Genomic DNA, 16399 nt, shown 5'->3' on the forward strand with positions numbered 1-16399 from the left:
GACCAAGCATGTGTGCTTGTGTCTCACCGTGAAGTCCAGACAAGGATCCATGGCCCACGTGTTTGCTGCTAAGGGGTTGGCCCACTAGCTGTTGTCCAACTGTTTGGTGTGGACTTTACTGAAAATATTTGGGCCAGCTGAAAGAAGAGGACTCCCTTCGGGTACTCACAAATTTGTGTTTATGTCCTTGAGTAACTTGCATCCCTGTCTTCTTCTGGGGGCTCAGAGTTCATGCAGAGAGACCGCAGGCCACTTCTTTCAGCTCACTGAAGTACCCTAACCCCACATCTGGACTTACATTGAAAGAGAATTAATTCAGGATGGAGAGCGGGGAATCACAAAAAAGAAAAAGGAATATGACTCTCTGACCCTTATTACTGTGTGATATCTAACGGCTATAATGTACGTAACCAGGACTTAAACTGGAGGCTGGAAATCCTTATTCCTGCCTGAGCACGATGGCAGAAAAATCACGCCCTTGCCAGAAGGAGAGTGTAAGAGTAGAGGAGGAGGATATTCCTTTCTTTCAGTACCCCCCTCCTAGTTAATCTCTAGCCCAGAAGTTACACTGCTTGTTCATGAAGGTATTGTAAACTCCCTGTAGCCAAAGGGGCTTTTGAAAAACTCTTTTAATGATCAATTTCATTATATAACTGTAATAAATTTGTGGTTTTAATAAAGAAACTTAATATTGAAGATACTAGAGGCATTTCTGTATTTGTGGGGATTTTCAAGATCACATGGTAAATATTGTTATTAAAAGACTTTATCAAGCCCCATCAGTCTGTCTGGCACTGCACAGGATGTGAAAACAAGCACTGAAAAGCTTCCACTCTAATAGACAGTGCAGTGCAAGGGCAGGGAAACACAGGCACACTCCTAAAGGAATGGAAGGAGTAGACAGCCCTCAGCAATTCTCTGCAATAAGAATCTCTATTGGTGATGCCAGAAACCTTACATTTGTACAGATTATCAAAAGAGAAGTTTCACATCCTAATTAACGTACTGTCAGCTTCACACAGCTTGTGCCCATGTTTGATCAACAAAGATTTTGGAGAGGTACTGTTTTCACATCCGTGTTATTTGGTAGAGGAAAGACAAACACCAGTTGTTCTCATCCAAATTAGATTTTAAAAAGCAATCTTCCTTTTAATTTAGTACGTAACTAGTGACAAAAGCACCTTTATGTTGTGAAATAGCACAAAAAATTAGATTGTATCATGCCATGTTCAAATTCATCAACAGGCAGTGGGAACGAAGAATTGCTGGGCTTACAACCAGCTCTTTCCAGACTCACAAGAATCCTGTGGTTCTGAACTCCTTTCAGACTGTTCAGTGCATCTCTTGATCATGATTTCTCTGCAACGTCTGCTTATTGGCAGATGACCTCTCTCTGTAAGCTGAGCAACTCATGAAAGGATGATCACAACTCCCATCAATTTTTTGTGCATCTGGGCCTTGAGATCTCCAATATAAAAAGCATATCCCAGTCAGCATTAATGAGAAAAATAAAATTGAAAATAAAAATTCTAATTGCCTTAAGTATTGGACTTCACTTTGATCTGGATTGTGCCTTCCCCAGAGCAATTATTCCTGTGTCCAGGTCTCATGGCTGGAATCTAAATAACTTAGCTACAAGCAGTACTGTCACATTGCACCTACCAGTCCTCCACACTTACTGAGGTATGAACAAGCTGCAATAAAAATCCTTAGTATTTTAAAACCAGTCTACCTCAATCAAAGGGTGCACAAAACTCACAAATGGACAGCTGCTCCATATGGTAACACATAAGGAATTTTCATTCCGTAAGTCTTTAGGAAGAATTCAGGCTCAACATTTTCAGTTTTGAAAACAGGGGAAGGAAGACTACAAAAGTGATTACCCTCTTCCTCAGACTGTATTGGTAATGTGATCAACTTAAATTTCACCCAGTATTTTATAGTATCAAGGTCATCAGGAAAGTTTAATGGTTTAGTATAAATGAAGACAACATAATTCTTTAAACAAATGAATATTCCAATGGAGAGTCTGAAACAAACCAGTGTTTAATCGATAACCTCAAGATTAAAATTACTTCAGTGCTGTATAGCCTAGCTGCATAGAAATTCAGCACAAAATAAGAACAATTAATAAAAAGCTGATTTTTTATGATAAGGTAGTGCTCCAAAAGTCTTTTAAATCAATAGCTGTATCACCTATATCTCACCAGGCTTTGATCTATATTGAATCAGATCTTTAACATATATCTTGTATCGTAGTAAAGAATTTTAGTTTGCCTGTAGGATGAATTCTAGGACAAGGAGCCTTTTAGCTTTATATATAGCCACAAACCCTCATATTAAAAACCACTTTGCTATGTGCCCTTAAAAGAAATGCGTGATTTGCAGCTGCTTTAATATGCAAGCCCATTTGCTGAGAACTGTTCTATAAACTGTATGTCTGAATGACAATAAACCCACAATGTCTGTTGTTTGCTAAAGTAGCCCGTGTTCAGTTTCAGTCTCTAAATGTAGGGTACTCTAAATTATGATGGAGATGTCGTGAGAAAATTGGCCGGGGAGGTTAAAATCGCTGTGAAATAGAAGTAAACGTGTTCTTTGACTTTCAGCTTCAGCTTTGCCTCTTCATGATCGGGTCACACTTCTCAATTTGATTTGCAGCAGTTCTCCCACAGATTCCATGGTCAAGAGAATCCCCCTACATGCCAATTAATTTTAGATAACGCCTTTTATCATTTGATAGACTCCTCTGCTCTGATCAAAGCCTAATTGAATACGGACCTTCCGTGGGGTTGGACCATTTAATTAACGGGAGGAGGATTTCTAAGAGCTAGCACGATGCCTTTTATATTTATCCGCGCCTTAGGAACACCCCGCGGTTCCATCTCCACACGCGGGGAGTTTCGGTGCATTTCTAACGAGCAGCCCCCGAAGCAGGGGCTTCCCCGCGCTCTCTGCCCCCGGCTGCGGGCGGGCTGCGCTGCGCTCAGCGCAGGGGCAGAGCCCACCCGGGCGGCGGAGCCTGGCGGCTGCCGGCGGGGGCTGCAGTGGGGCCGGAGCGGGGCGGAGCGGCGGCGGCCCCGGGCGGCGAGGGGCGGGGCGGGGGTACCGGGGCGCTCCTCCCCCGGGCACCGACGGCTCCGTCCCGCTGCCGCCGAAGCACCCGGGAGGGCGTCGGGGCGAGCGGCGCGGAGTCGAGACGGGTGCTGCGCGGCTGGGGAGACCGGGAGGGCGTAGGCAGGAGGGGATAAAAACCCGCTGTGTCGCCACTGTGACTGGGAGCTCCCCCGCCGCCGGTGCCGAGCTCCGGGCCTCAGCTCCATTCCCGGGGGCAGCGGGCCAGCGCTGCCTGCGTCCGCGGGGGAGCGCAGCGGAGCCGCTGCCGCGCTCCCGGCGTCCCGCAACTTCCCCCGGAGCCCAGCGGAGCGCGGCATGCGGGGCAGGGGCTGGAGGCGGCGGCGGGGCCGGCATCGCGCTCCCCGGACATGAAGCGGCCATCGGAAGCTCCAGGTAACGCTGCCCGGCGCGGTGGCGGAGCAGACATCCCCCCGGTAGCCAGGATCACGGGGGTCAGGGTCCGGAGGGGCTGGAGTCGGGGCTGAGAGGGGCCGCCGGAGGAGAGCGCAGGCGGGCAGCAGGCGGGGAGAGCCGGTCCCTGCCTCCGCCACGGAACGGCGGCAGTGGCCGCGCCTGCCCGAGGAAGTCAGTCAGAGACCCCTCGGAATGGTTGTGGGTGCCCCCGGTCCAATGCCGGTTTAGCCTCTTCGGTCGCTGGGCTCTCCGAAACTTTGCCCTCCGCCGACTCCCGGTAGGAATCTGGGGCTGCAGCGGACAGTCCCCGCCGTGAGATTGGCAGGAGACTCCCCCCAAATCGTATGCAAGGGGGTTTCTTTGAAGTTTAGCCCTCAGATAATTTTTTGGAGGCGGTGAGGATTCTTCGCTGGGCAACTAAACTTTCGTAAGATCTGACATTGCTTGGAGACTGGTTACTGATACTGTAATAGGCACTGCCACTTATCATTGCATTTTTTCTTAATTATTTGCTGATCTCCTTAGCAACTGAAGTAATTTGCAAGGTTGAAGCTTGGTTGCAGCTTGATTTACAAAGTAGCATGGCAAAAGGGATGAATTTGTTGTTTCACTGGTGTGTATTTCCTTTGTACCTTCTCAAAGGGATAAGAGGTGCAGAGATGTTGACTTACATAGCTGGTACTGCTGTAAAGAGACTGTTGATTAGTCCAACTGAGGCTCTGTTGTACATCACCCAGTTGTTCTTCTGTGTCTCAGTTTTCTTTAAGACAATCGAGTTACCGTGTTTTAAGAAAAAAATATCTCTTCAAGGAAATTCAATCTTTAGTGAGGGATTAGTGGGAGATGATCATTTTATCTGGCTACGGTTCCTAGGACAAATTAATCTCTAATTCAGCACGATTGAGGTCTGGCCAGATGCTGGCTGGAGGGAGCACTCCATTTGCCTTGCTGATCTCGGGATCAGCTTGCTGCAAATATGATGTAAAGCTGTTTTTTTCATCACTGTTAGGTCCTGCAGCAAGCACAGTGTAGCCCGGCTCAGGGATTTAGTCCAGTGTATCAAGACGCCTCCCAGATGTAGCTCACCAACAGTCTTTGCTGTTCAATCCATCAGGTCACTAAATCTCATGGATTACGATGTTTGGGTGATCTGTATCTGTTGAGTCAGAGATGCTGAGCACAGCTGTCAGGAAGATTTGATGCAGAGTGCCTTTTCCACTCAGGAGTGATAAAGGCAGAGTAGAGCCTGGAGACTGAGGCGAGGTGGCTGAATATTTCCTCTTGACAGTATCACACACACACAAGGAATGTGAGTTTATGCAGACCTTCCTTAAAAATATAACTTTTTAAAATACTAGTTGCATAGGGTGCCATTAGTCTATATGTATTTAATGGCTTTATCATGTACTTGAACAGGATTCATAAAGTCGGGACTAAAAGCATGAATAATTATACTTGTATAATGTTGTTGTTATCATTTAATAAAACCCCATGCTAAAAATCACTTTTGCTTCTGAGTTCATGAGCAACCTTTGTCAAATGTCATGCCAGAAAAAAAAATAGAGATGTGAGAAAACAAACACCCGAGCCATCTTTTTTTTTTACATTTATTTCATGTATTGTTATGTTTGACTAGTACAGCCCTTATTCATCTGATATGTAGACTGGTATCGGGGGAGAGCACGTATGTGGACATCAGAAGTCAGTGAGAGGTGCAGAGATGTATTATTGTCTTGTGGGCTGCTGAGACTGGAGCAAGACTCAAGAGAAGACAATCACAGGAGATGTGGTGCAAGGGAAGGAGGTAGGGGATGTAGAAATGGTGTGAACCTTCTGGAGGATGAACAGAGGTCCTTAATGTTTTCAAGTGCTTGATCTCTCTAGAGGCTCAACACTATTCCTGCAGTAGTACACCAGGCAGCAGGATTGTGTGCAAATACTTGCATTTTCACTGTGCAGAAAGTACCAGCCAGATATGGGACTGTTTGCATCACCAATGTACTGGAAAATGCTTTACAGTAAGAATAACATCTACCAATCCAATTTTTTTTAGCAGTGAAAAGACTAATGGTAGTGTTTGCAAAATATCATTCCGGTGAATTGTGAACTCCAGTCCAACTCACTGCTTAAATTAAGATGTGCTACATAAGGTTTTTTTAGCAAGGTCTCAAATGAACTGGGAGAGGTCGTTTGGTATACAGAATCCACTGGAGAAACAGCAATAACCCTGAAGGTACTTACAGAGGATAAGAAAACTGCTGTAGATATTATTAATGTCATATTAGTGAGAGACAGAGCCCAGAAAAAGGAGAAAGGAGTGTTTAGGACATTAGTTGATCTTCAAGTGATAACTGATGTTGAGACTGTATGTTGCCCAGCAGTCCCCTTTTCCTAGTTCTGAGTGCTCATTACTTTTAAAAACAAAACGACAAACAACCCCCTCAGAAATAAACAAAAAACAGGAAGAAACACATTAAAAAGTTCAAAACAAGAACTGAATCCTTAGCTTCTCTCGAATGTGATTGGTTGTAGTCAGTTTTGCTGTTTCTGACCACAGAGAATTTTCCCTATGATAGCAGGATATGTCCCACCTTTCTTCTTGAACAGTTAAGAAGCATGTGCACCATTGCTGTTCAGATAAATAATCTCAGGGAGTAATGTGGTTTTGGCACTGAACTTAAAATATTGCATTTTAACATCACAAAAGAATTATTTCTTTGATCAGAATTCAAGAACAATACTCCCAACCATGTCCTTCGCTTTACTATAAATCAGAAAAGGTGTCTACCCAGCTCATTCAGAAATACTGGTGAAGTGCTTGGCCAAAGTCTGTTGACACACATTAGCTAATAGTATTCAATAACAATATCTCTCTTGAGAAAATATGCAATATTGAAATTTGTAAAATAAGTCTTCTCTAAGACCTGAAGTAGTGTTACTGGGATGAAGCAAAATGCCAGATTTTTTAATATAGGGCTTGTTGCTGGCTTTGTTCTTCTTGCCACTTAACACATTACAACCCAGAAATGTTTATTGCAGGCATTTTGAGTAAGTTCAAATGATCACATACCCTATAAATATTTATGTTGAACATGCTTGGCTTTGCAGAACATCCTGGGTAGTTTGTGCAGTAGATATGGGGAACACAGGTTGAAGAGCAGGCTGCAGCTCAACAGTCCTACTCTCCAAAAGAGCAAAGAACCTGTTGGGAATGTAGGCACTACACTGTGTGTTGGGCATGGAAAGGAACTGCTCATCAGAGTACTCTCTAAATATTCTTGTGTGTTCTGTGGTATGTTTAGGATTTCTGTAATTTGGATTTGCCCACACAGACAAGTCAAGTTATCTGAAACAGTTTTCATTTTGCCACTCCAGTGAGCTTTGAAAATGGACAATCCAGTTTTTAGCCCTTGCAAACTGTTTTTGCTCCTCAGAACTGTAAGGTGGTATGCTGATGTACACCAGTAACTGATCTGTGTCTTCCCATGGGATTTGGTTGCAGACTAGCTTGGAGTTTCTGATGAGATAATTGTAGGCATGGACAGAAGCAAACATGCAAGGTTGCCTAGTGTGTTGCATTTGGTTACCCTTACAAACCTGAGCATTGATCTAGTACATCCCATTCAGAGTATCTCCAGCACCACAGTTATTTTCAGCACGGGAAATTATTTTTTTAAGTGCCATTCACTTGTTGCAAGTGCAGTTATATTAAAAATTAGGCTGCATAGCTTGCAGAATCAGGCATTCACACGTTAGTGGGAAAGGCAACCTTTGCAGCAGCTGTTCATCTCCTGTTTTGTGCTTGCTTTATAATCCAGTCTTCAGGTGCATGGTTTTATGGTAATGTAGTTTTCAGATGCCTTATTTCTTGCAGTAGACTAACTAAATGTGCCATTACTAAATACCTTTTTCATCTGCCAGGGTTTTTGCATCGTGCCTTATGTCTGTATACCATACAAATTCACACCATGGTACGTAATTATTTTTGATGGCAGTTTCTCTAATGCTTCACCCTCTTGAAGAACTTGTATCTATTAATTGTTGCTGTAGACCACCTAACTAGCAAAAACAAGTAAGGAGCTTAGGACTGATTAAAAAATGCTCCTCTGGATTCCTAACTTTCCATTGAAAACCCCATGTGGTTAGAGGCTTCAGGAGACTTTAAAAGCCTAGAAGAATTTATGAATCCTGATATTAAACTTTAATTCAAAACAAACAATTTATTATCACAATATTTCTATAGCTAAAACCATGTTAGTATATCCCTTGTATAAACAAGGAATCCCTGTGCAATCAGAAGTGCCAGAGTCACAGCATTTTGACTCTCTTCTCAGCACTTCCTCAGATCAGTCCTTCCCAAATTTAACATGCCTTCCTTATTTTATAAGTGCCAAGCTGGTGGCTATAATATATTCATTATTTTGTAATAGTCACCAATTCACATAGTTTGCCTGATCTCACAGGAATTGTGTGGCAAAGGCTAGGGCAGCTGCAGTTCTCAGGGATAAGGATTTATCAAGCTCTTGATGTAATCACCCATTATTTTCCCTGTTCTTCCTCAGAACCTGTGCACAGTGTCAGGAAAGGTTTGGGGGAACATTGAACAATCCTGTAACCAAGGACTGTATATAAAATCTAAAATAGAAAAATGGAATTCTGACACTTCAGTTTTGAACATTTGACTTGGCAGTCTTGCCAATGTTTTTTCCTTTTTTTTTTTTTTTGAATGCAAACAAAGCCAATGTATATATAAGTTCTTGTGAAAAGTGAAATGTTCTATTCTCCCATGCTGCCTTCATATTTCTTCTTTTAGTGTTTTAGTGGGTCATTAGAAAGTTCAGCTCTTTAGTTTCATAGCACATCTTCTACCACTTGACTTAAGAGTAGATTTGTCAGCTGAAGACAGCAGCCTGACAGATTGGCAGAGGGTTACAGAAGAGGGGAATAAAGAACTGAGGAGGAGTGAAATTTTTTGCCTTTTGCATATATTAATTAATTGCATCGGTAGTCTTAGGTTCTTAAGCAGCAGATGTAAATTCCCTGGAGAGGTGTGCTCCAAGTTTTACCTCCTGAAACTCTTGTTTGTCTTCTGCTTAGACCTCTTCTTTCCCTTTACGCCCTTCTCATCTGCTTTTCTAGTCTCATATGCCTTAACTGACTTCTGCATCCTCAGACTACCTCCTCCTCAGTTTCTTTAGTGACAGTGATGATGCTCCATTAGCATCCACCTCCCCTGGTTTTGCTTTTCCTTCCCTATGTGTCTCTTAGCCTTCTCTCTCTCCCCTTCTTCCACTACCTCTCTGCCCTGCTGCCCTTCACCACAGTAGGTCTTGATTTTAATTTTTTTGCCCTCAAGACTCATCTTTTCTTCATCCATCTTGCATCATCAGAGAATACAATTTCTTCTTTTATTTTCCTCCTTTCCATCTGAGGCTGCTTCTTTTTCCTCGTCCCGCTGTCCACAGGCTCCTGGCCATAGCCACTATCAGCAGTGCAGAGCAGACATTGCAGAGTTTGCCCTGCTCAGATGCTGCTCCAACATGTGGGTGAGATTGGAGAAATGAGTTTGAGGATAATAATGTGGGGGCTGAATACCACATAGGAAGTTTGAAGGGGTGACAATAATCAATGCAGATGAGCTTGCCTGTGAATTTACTGAAAAACTCAAACAGGTAGGGAGAGCAAGAATCAACAGAAATGTTTATTCCTCTGCTATGTCTGTCTACATTTTCTCAGAAGATGCTAAAAAGCATATCCCTTAGCACAGAATCTCTACTGTGCCAAATCTTACATCCCTGTTTCAAACAATACTGACTCTAAAATAGTCTCAGAAAAGAGTATGGTTGGGGTTTTTCTATCTACATACGAGCAAAATATTTTTTTCTTTACTATGTTTTGAGAAAGAGCTGACTCATCCTTACTGAATAGTCCCAAAACTTATGCCTGAGGTAAGGACTTCATACATTTCTTCCTCATTACTTATATTGGCAAAGGTAAAAGAAGCAGAATACAAAATATTGTCATTGAACAACTTTAATAACTTTGAAAATAGGCTGTTGCTACCTGAACCATAGGTTACTAAATAAAGGAAAGAAAGAAATTCATGTGACATTTAAAGCTAGAAAGCCTGAGAAAATTCTTTGCTTGAAAATGTGTGACATTTTCTGATTATAAAGAAAAGCATGTTGGAACTGCTTCCCACTTGACAAGAAAAAAAACATTTTAGGATGAGGCTTTTTCTTTCTTCTGCTGGGAATTCTATCTCTGTTGGTTTGGAAACAGGTAGAGGTTGTCATTGCCAAGTCATGCTCCACAGAGGAACATTTCCAATTTTTTTTTTTTAATGAACTGTCAGAAATTACATTACTTTGTCGAAGACTGAAGAATTGTTGCATTCTTTTTGAAGACAAAAATACCGTATCTAAAGTATATATATTGACACATGAATGCAGAATTTCATGTTTACATAAAACAATGTTAAGTTTACATCACCTTAGAACTAGATTATACAATTAATTGTATGAAACCCTAAGGATTAATTCCCTGTACTTTTCAAAAGGCATAAGAAATCATGCAGAGTATGAATGGTAAATGTTAACGTGCTGTACCTGTGTATCCCTCTTTTGACAGCAACGAGTGCAAAGCTAACTGCACAAGTCATCTGTGGCAAGGAGCACTGGGAGACAGCTAAAAGACAGTGACAATGTCTTTAAACTGGTGGACACTTCCTACTCGACTTGGAGTTGTTAAAGCGAACTGCAGAGGACTCGCATGCCTCTTGGTCTTCACTGTGAGTGTTTGTGGCAGTGCCCCAGGGATGTGTCCAGCAGCCTGCATCTGTGCCAGTGATATCATAAGCTGCACTAATAAGAACCTCACTCGAGTGCCAGGAAATCTTTATAAATGTATGAAAAGGCTGGATCTGAGTTATAACAGAATTGGGATTTTGGAGCCTGAATGGGTCCCAGTGCTGTCTGAGAAACTGAACACTTTAATAGTCAATCATAATAGCATTAGCAGCATTAGCACTGGAAGCTTTTCCACAACTCCAAATCTGAAGTATCTAGACTTGTCATCCAACAGCCTGAAAACACTGGGCAGCCCTGTGTTTCAGGAGCTAAAGGAGTTGGAGGTTCTCCTGCTGTACAACAATCAAATAACACAGATCGAGTCTTTAGCCTTTGGAGGATTGTACAAATTACAGAAACTGTACCTAAGCTACAACTTGGTCTCGCATTTCCCACTGGACTTATATGTTGGAAAACATAAACTGACAGACCTTGTATTGCTGGACATTTCCTTTAATCACATCCAGACGATGCCTGTTCAGCGCCTGAGTTCAGTGCCAGCCAAACAACTTAGTGGAATTTATCTTCATGGCAACCCATTCTATTGTGACTGTGTCCTGTACTCCATGCTAGTCTTCTGGTATCAAAGGCATTTCAGCTCAGTCGTGGACTTCAAAAATGAGTACAGCTGTTTGTTGCAGTCAGACCCAAGAGATCATAATACACTGCCTTTACTGCACGACAGCGTTATGAATTGCTCTGAAAGTACCATCAACAGCTCTTTCCAAGCCTTTGGGTTTATTCATGATGCCCAGGTTGGTGACAGGCTGATTGTACACTGTGACAGCAGAATCAGCGATATGGGCACACAGTTTGTATGGGTTAGTCCAGACAATAGATTGCTGGAGCCAGACAGGGACACCGATAACTTCAAGGTGTTTCCTAATGGCAGCCTGGAGATAACAGATGCCCAGCTAGAGAACTCAGGGCTGTATTCCTGCATTGCAATAAATAAGAAAAGACTATTAAATGAAACCATAGAGGTCAGAATAAATGTTAGCAATTTCACAGTGAACAGGTCCCACGCTCATGAAGCATTTAATACAGCTTTTACCACCCTTGCTGCCTGTGTGGCCAGTATTATTTTAGTGCTGCTGTATCTCTATCTGACCCCCTGCCCGTGTCAATGTAAGGCAAAAAAGAGGAAAAGGAAGCTGAACCAAAGCAGTGCCCACCCGTCCATACTGAATTCCGCACTGCCGCAGGAGCTGCCAGCCGACGAGAAGAAGGCCAGCACTGGTAAACGGGTGGTTTTCCTGGAACCCGTGCACGAACCAAAACAGAGTCAGAATGGGAAAGTAAAACTGTTCCCCAATGACAGTGTCATTACAGAGAGCATCTTAAAAACTACTCGAACAAAATCCGACTCTGACTCTGTCAACTCTGTGTTCTCAGATACACCTTTCATGCCGCCAGCTTAGTTTGCTGCCTGTGTTTGTATCGTGCAGTTCCATTTCTGAATACCTCCTTTGCCTGTAGCAAACCATCAGGACAAACAAATAAAAAGAGATAAAATGTTTTAAAAAAGGGTATGTTTTGTCAGTCCTTGAACTGTGTCTCCTCTCTGTACGGGCCACGCAGCAGTGATAGCTTGTTTGGGAAGAGCAAACAGCTTGTCATTACTGTGAATGGTTTTAATGCAAGCTCAGCCTCGGTTTTACTCTCTGGTCCATACACAGCAATTTCTCATGAATGTTTAGAGACACTTCCAGTGCATACAGCTGACTCTGCAGAGGCAGAGGCTGACTCCTATGCAACACCCAGTCATGCTGATAACTCAGCTCTTCTGAAGTGTGCACAGAAGCAGCTTATGGCTAAGGAGAAAAACGCCCAGACTTCCTGCAATTCCTTTCATAGCCTCACAAAATCTTTACATAAAATCACTACAGGAAAAAAGTCATGATTTTTCTTGGACTGCTTGGCACAAAAGGATTTGCCACCAGAACACCTAGCAGCACTGGGTGAATGGTTGTGGCTTTCAGCTAATAACATATTTGCAAATAATTGCTTGAAAGCATTAAATGAGGGGCATCATAATAATTTTATTCAAAACATAGTCATGAGATTACTCGTGAAGTGTATTTGTATTTGTTTATAAATGTTTAATGTAATGAAAACAGGTAAAAGTTAATATGCTACCTGTGCAGTTGCCTCAGTCAAAAACTGAAAGTTGTCAGGCATGAGGACATACAAATCAGCAGTAACTTTTTAAGCTGTGATAACTGAATGAATTATAACCAATTGCCTTAACCTCTGCTGCTCACTGTATGCTTGGCATCACATGTGGTAAACAAATCTGCCACCATCACCAGGGCTTCTGCTTCATCTTAGGGGTGAGTGACTTCTCTTCAAAGATAATTGTAAAATCAGGGAAATTTTTAAATTTTTTTTTCAGTGGCACACGGTTTCTGTAGCCTTATTAAATTTGATCCTAAAGTTTCTTCTTAAAAGAGGAAATGCAGTATTTGGACAAACTCATGAAAATATAAAAGACTTTACACACTCTAAATTCAGAAAACACAGATTGTACCTAGACTTGGCCCTTGTCTGTACTATACTGCTTTCTTTCTTGCATGTATCACAGTCAAAGTTTATGAGTCTGGTAAAACTGACCTGGACTTCTTATGCAATATGGGTTGCATGGAGCATGTATTGTAATGAGCATTCTGTTCTATTAGCATTTTCTTTTTCTATTATATGTATCCCCCCCTTTTTTTTTTTTAAAGCTTGTATACCTTGAGGCTGGGCTGGATTTTTCCAATCTTCCTCCCATTAAGTGATAAGTAGCAACTTCAAAGGAGTTTCTCAGTAATTACAGCTTACCAAAGACAAGTAAATAGAGCATGTCTGTCTCATTCTATTTTGGGGGAATATACTAAAAGGGTAAAGGATAAACTAAATCAGAATCAAAGGGCTACATGGTATGGCAACCATAATTTATTTTCAAGCAGCTTACTGTAACAGCCACTTGCCATTTTTTGTGATTTATTTTGAGAGGCATGTCAACATGCTAAAGCTTATATCTGGCTGAGCTAAAGCTGTTGATTTGCTACGGAGAAATCCTGATGTAGCTAATTGTTTGAAGACAAGCTATCTGACAAACAGATTAGTTCAGGAAGCAGTGTCTCTGTATTGTGTACAAAGTATGTGGAATTATAAAAAAGCTGGAGACATTAACTCAGATTCAGGGAAATCGAAAATGCAAATTATGTTTCTAGGTAGAGGATAATAAATATTGAGGAGAGGAAAATGAACAGAAGTTTGGGTCTTTTATTTTACATTTCTCTGTGTAAATTTAAAAATAGCTTCTGCTGTCAAGCAGGGTAGTGTCCCTTCATAAAGCTCTTTCCCTCTATCATCTGTGTATATGCAGTAACTCAAAATCTATATTTTTACATATAAAGTATAATGAAAAAAACAATGTCTTTGCTGAAATCAGGTTGAGTCATCTGTCTCTGTGGCAAAGGTTTGACATTGTCTCCTTCTCAAAGACTTTTTTTTTTTTCCCCTAAATTTTACTAAGCTGCATGACTTCCTACTATTTCACATGTATGGTTGGCGAGCGAGTGGATGTCCTCGGTGTTGTGCAAGGAGATGATGGGTGACCCAGGGCCAAAGGGCTGAAATGGTGGTGAGGCAGAGTGGGAGGCAGAGAGACAAGTACTCTGCAGACAGTTGTGCAGCTCAGTTACAGCTCTGGGCAGATGTTACGCTCTCCTGTCATACATCAGGTTGATTGACCCAGATTTCAGTGTTTACACAAGAGCGCGGATGGTCAGTTCCAAATTGGGCAGAAAAAGAAAACAGGCAGTTGTCAGTATGGCTGGGAGGCTGACACACTTCTCCTTAGAGCTACAGCTGAGCAGGTGAACTCCACTGCTGTTTCCAGCACAGGGCAGTGGAGATATCGTGTATCAAACTCACTGAGCATGTTAAATCTGTATGGTAGCCCTAAACAAAAAAGTAGAGATCATTCAGCCTTTCTTCCACAGGGCTGCTGCCCTGCAGCAAAAGCATGGGGATTTGTGGGATCAGAGTAATCCTGACAGATGACTGGAGAAGCTGAGCATTGATCTAAACAGCAGATATTCACTGTGACTATTAACTGTCTGTATTTTACTGACTCTTTCAAAGTGCTCAAGGTTGCAATCATGAGTATGAACAAGGTGGTCAAAACAAAGCTTTGAAAATGCTGGCTTTTTTGCTGCTTCTTTACATTATCATAGTCTCATGAGTTCAGTAGGTTTAATTAAGTTTAATGAAGATTTTTAATCATTAATGAATATTTGTCTGTAGCACCAGCACCATAATCCCCAGCCCCAGTCGCCTCTTCCCTTGGAAGGCTGTGGAAAGCCACATCAGCTCATCAGTTCCTCTCCTCCCATAGCAGTGTGAGCCCCATCAGGGCTGTGAGCAGGGAGCCAGTGCTGCCATCCAGCTCTGTGGCCTTGCAGCACCCCGCTTGTTGCATGGGCAGAAGGGGCTGCCCAGATGCCTCACCTGCAGCTCCACTGGGGTCTGCTGTCCTAGGAAGGCTTTGTTGACAGGCCTGTCTTACAACCATGTCTTCCCCATTAACCTGTGTCCTGGATTTCCCATTGATGCTTCCAGCAATTACAAAAAAGCTGAATGATATTTTTAATGCTGAGAGAGCGCAGTTCTGTGAGGTGCTGAATGCTTTGGCACCAGTCCAGACATGCTCTTAAAATGGGTTTGCAGTAAGGCAGAGGTACCAAGCTACTGGCAAAAATTCTGTGACTGGGCATGGGGTCACTCGCTGCCTCTGCAAGATGCCTGGAGTGAGATATTCCCCATCATACTCCACTGACCCCAGATCCTTTTGCTCTCCCTTGTCTTCTTTCCAGAGCCTGAGACTATGCTGTACAAGGGCATAGGCAGAGCTCTAAGCTTTATTTTAACACTGTCTTTTTGTGGAGGCTCCTTTGAATCTATGTCCTCCCCTGCTTTAATGATGGTAAGAAGCTTTTCTCCTACTCAAGGGCCTATTACATTGGTTACAGCTGTCTCATGGATCAAAAATAAGGGTAATGTCTGCAGGCAGCTCTGGGAAATCATGTCCTTGCTTCTGTCTGTTTCCAGTACCACACATGCCTGCAGGCATCAGCTTTTGTGGAGTATGTTGGAAACAAGTCATGTAAAGGCAGCATGAAACCTCTCAGGTCAGTGTGGAGTGCAACAGCAGCTGCACAACCACATTGTCCCTGTGTTCTCTACCTGTAGTGGCAGGAGACAGGTAAAGCTGCTTGCTAGTCATCTCTTCTGACCTTGGTAAGATTCAGTGTCTGACTCAGAGCACCTCACTAGCAACACACACAAATCTGACTACCCCTCAAATACACTGAGCAGCTGCCATCCATGCTGGAAGCTGAGGGTGAACCAAAGTGCTTTCCTGACAGCGACCTTTAATCTGCAGTTAGGTATGTTAGCCAGTACTATGTGCTTTTAGCCCCATAATATACCTCCTGCTTGCTAGGCAAGTGCTGCTCCAGGTTAGTAATGTGTCTGTCTCCTTAGTATCCCTGCTTCAAAAAGTCACATTTCTAAGGACTGCTAGTTTTTGAGTGTCAGAGAACTAACAGATTATATAGCTCATTCTTCTCAACAGCCAACATCCTAAGGCAAAATTGCAATTAAACCAAGAACTTTAATTAGGATTTCACAAGATGATTTCTTCCCTCTAGAATAAATCAACCTCCTTTGGAGTGCTTTTATACCTTGTCTACAGCTTATTCCTATGCACCTCTCATATGTCTGAACTGGATGAAAGTAAACCAACCTTTATGAGCCAAATCACACTGTTGTTGTCATCTCTAGAGTAATACAGCAGTGACACTTCCCTGTGGACTGCAGCCACTGGCCATCCCTCTCAGCACACACTCCTGTTCTCATCTTCAAGGCTGAGTTGTCACCAGTTGGCCATAGCAGGTGCAGGAACCTTTTCCAGCCTCTTCCTTCCTAGTTTTCAGCTTAAGGACTGGCTTCCTGAAGATGATTTCTGT

The 16399-nt window shown here is 42.7% G+C and overlaps 1 protein-coding gene across 1 annotated transcript; it reads left to right on the forward strand.

Moving 5' to 3' along the window:
• The first annotated feature begins 3156 nt into the window (after positions 1 to 3156).
• On the forward strand, positions 3157 to 11909 carry AMIGO2 (adhesion molecule with Ig like domain 2). The gene is made up of 2 exons (XM_066550365.1): positions 3157 to 3510; positions 10162 to 11909. The coding sequence occupies exon 2, from the start codon at positions 10235 to 10237 to the stop codon at positions 11798 to 11800; it is 1566 nt and encodes a 521-aa protein (XP_066406462.1). The 5' UTR covers positions 3157 to 3510; positions 10162 to 10234; the 3' UTR covers positions 11801 to 11909.
• The last annotated feature ends 4490 nt before the right edge of the window (positions 11910 to 16399 follow it).

The sequence above is a fragment of the Molothrus aeneus genome, chromosome 5, assembly GCF_037042795.1.
Source record: "Molothrus aeneus isolate 106 chromosome 5, BPBGC_Maene_1.0, whole genome shotgun sequence".
NCBI lineage: Eukaryota > Metazoa > Chordata > Aves > Passeriformes > Icteridae > Molothrus > Molothrus aeneus.

What these genes read in the sequence shown, in the direction of transcription:
- AMIGO2 (XM_066550365.1), top strand. Translation starts at nt 10,235, where the DNA reads ATGTCTTTAAACTGGTGGACACTTCCTACTCGACTTGGAGTTGTTAAA.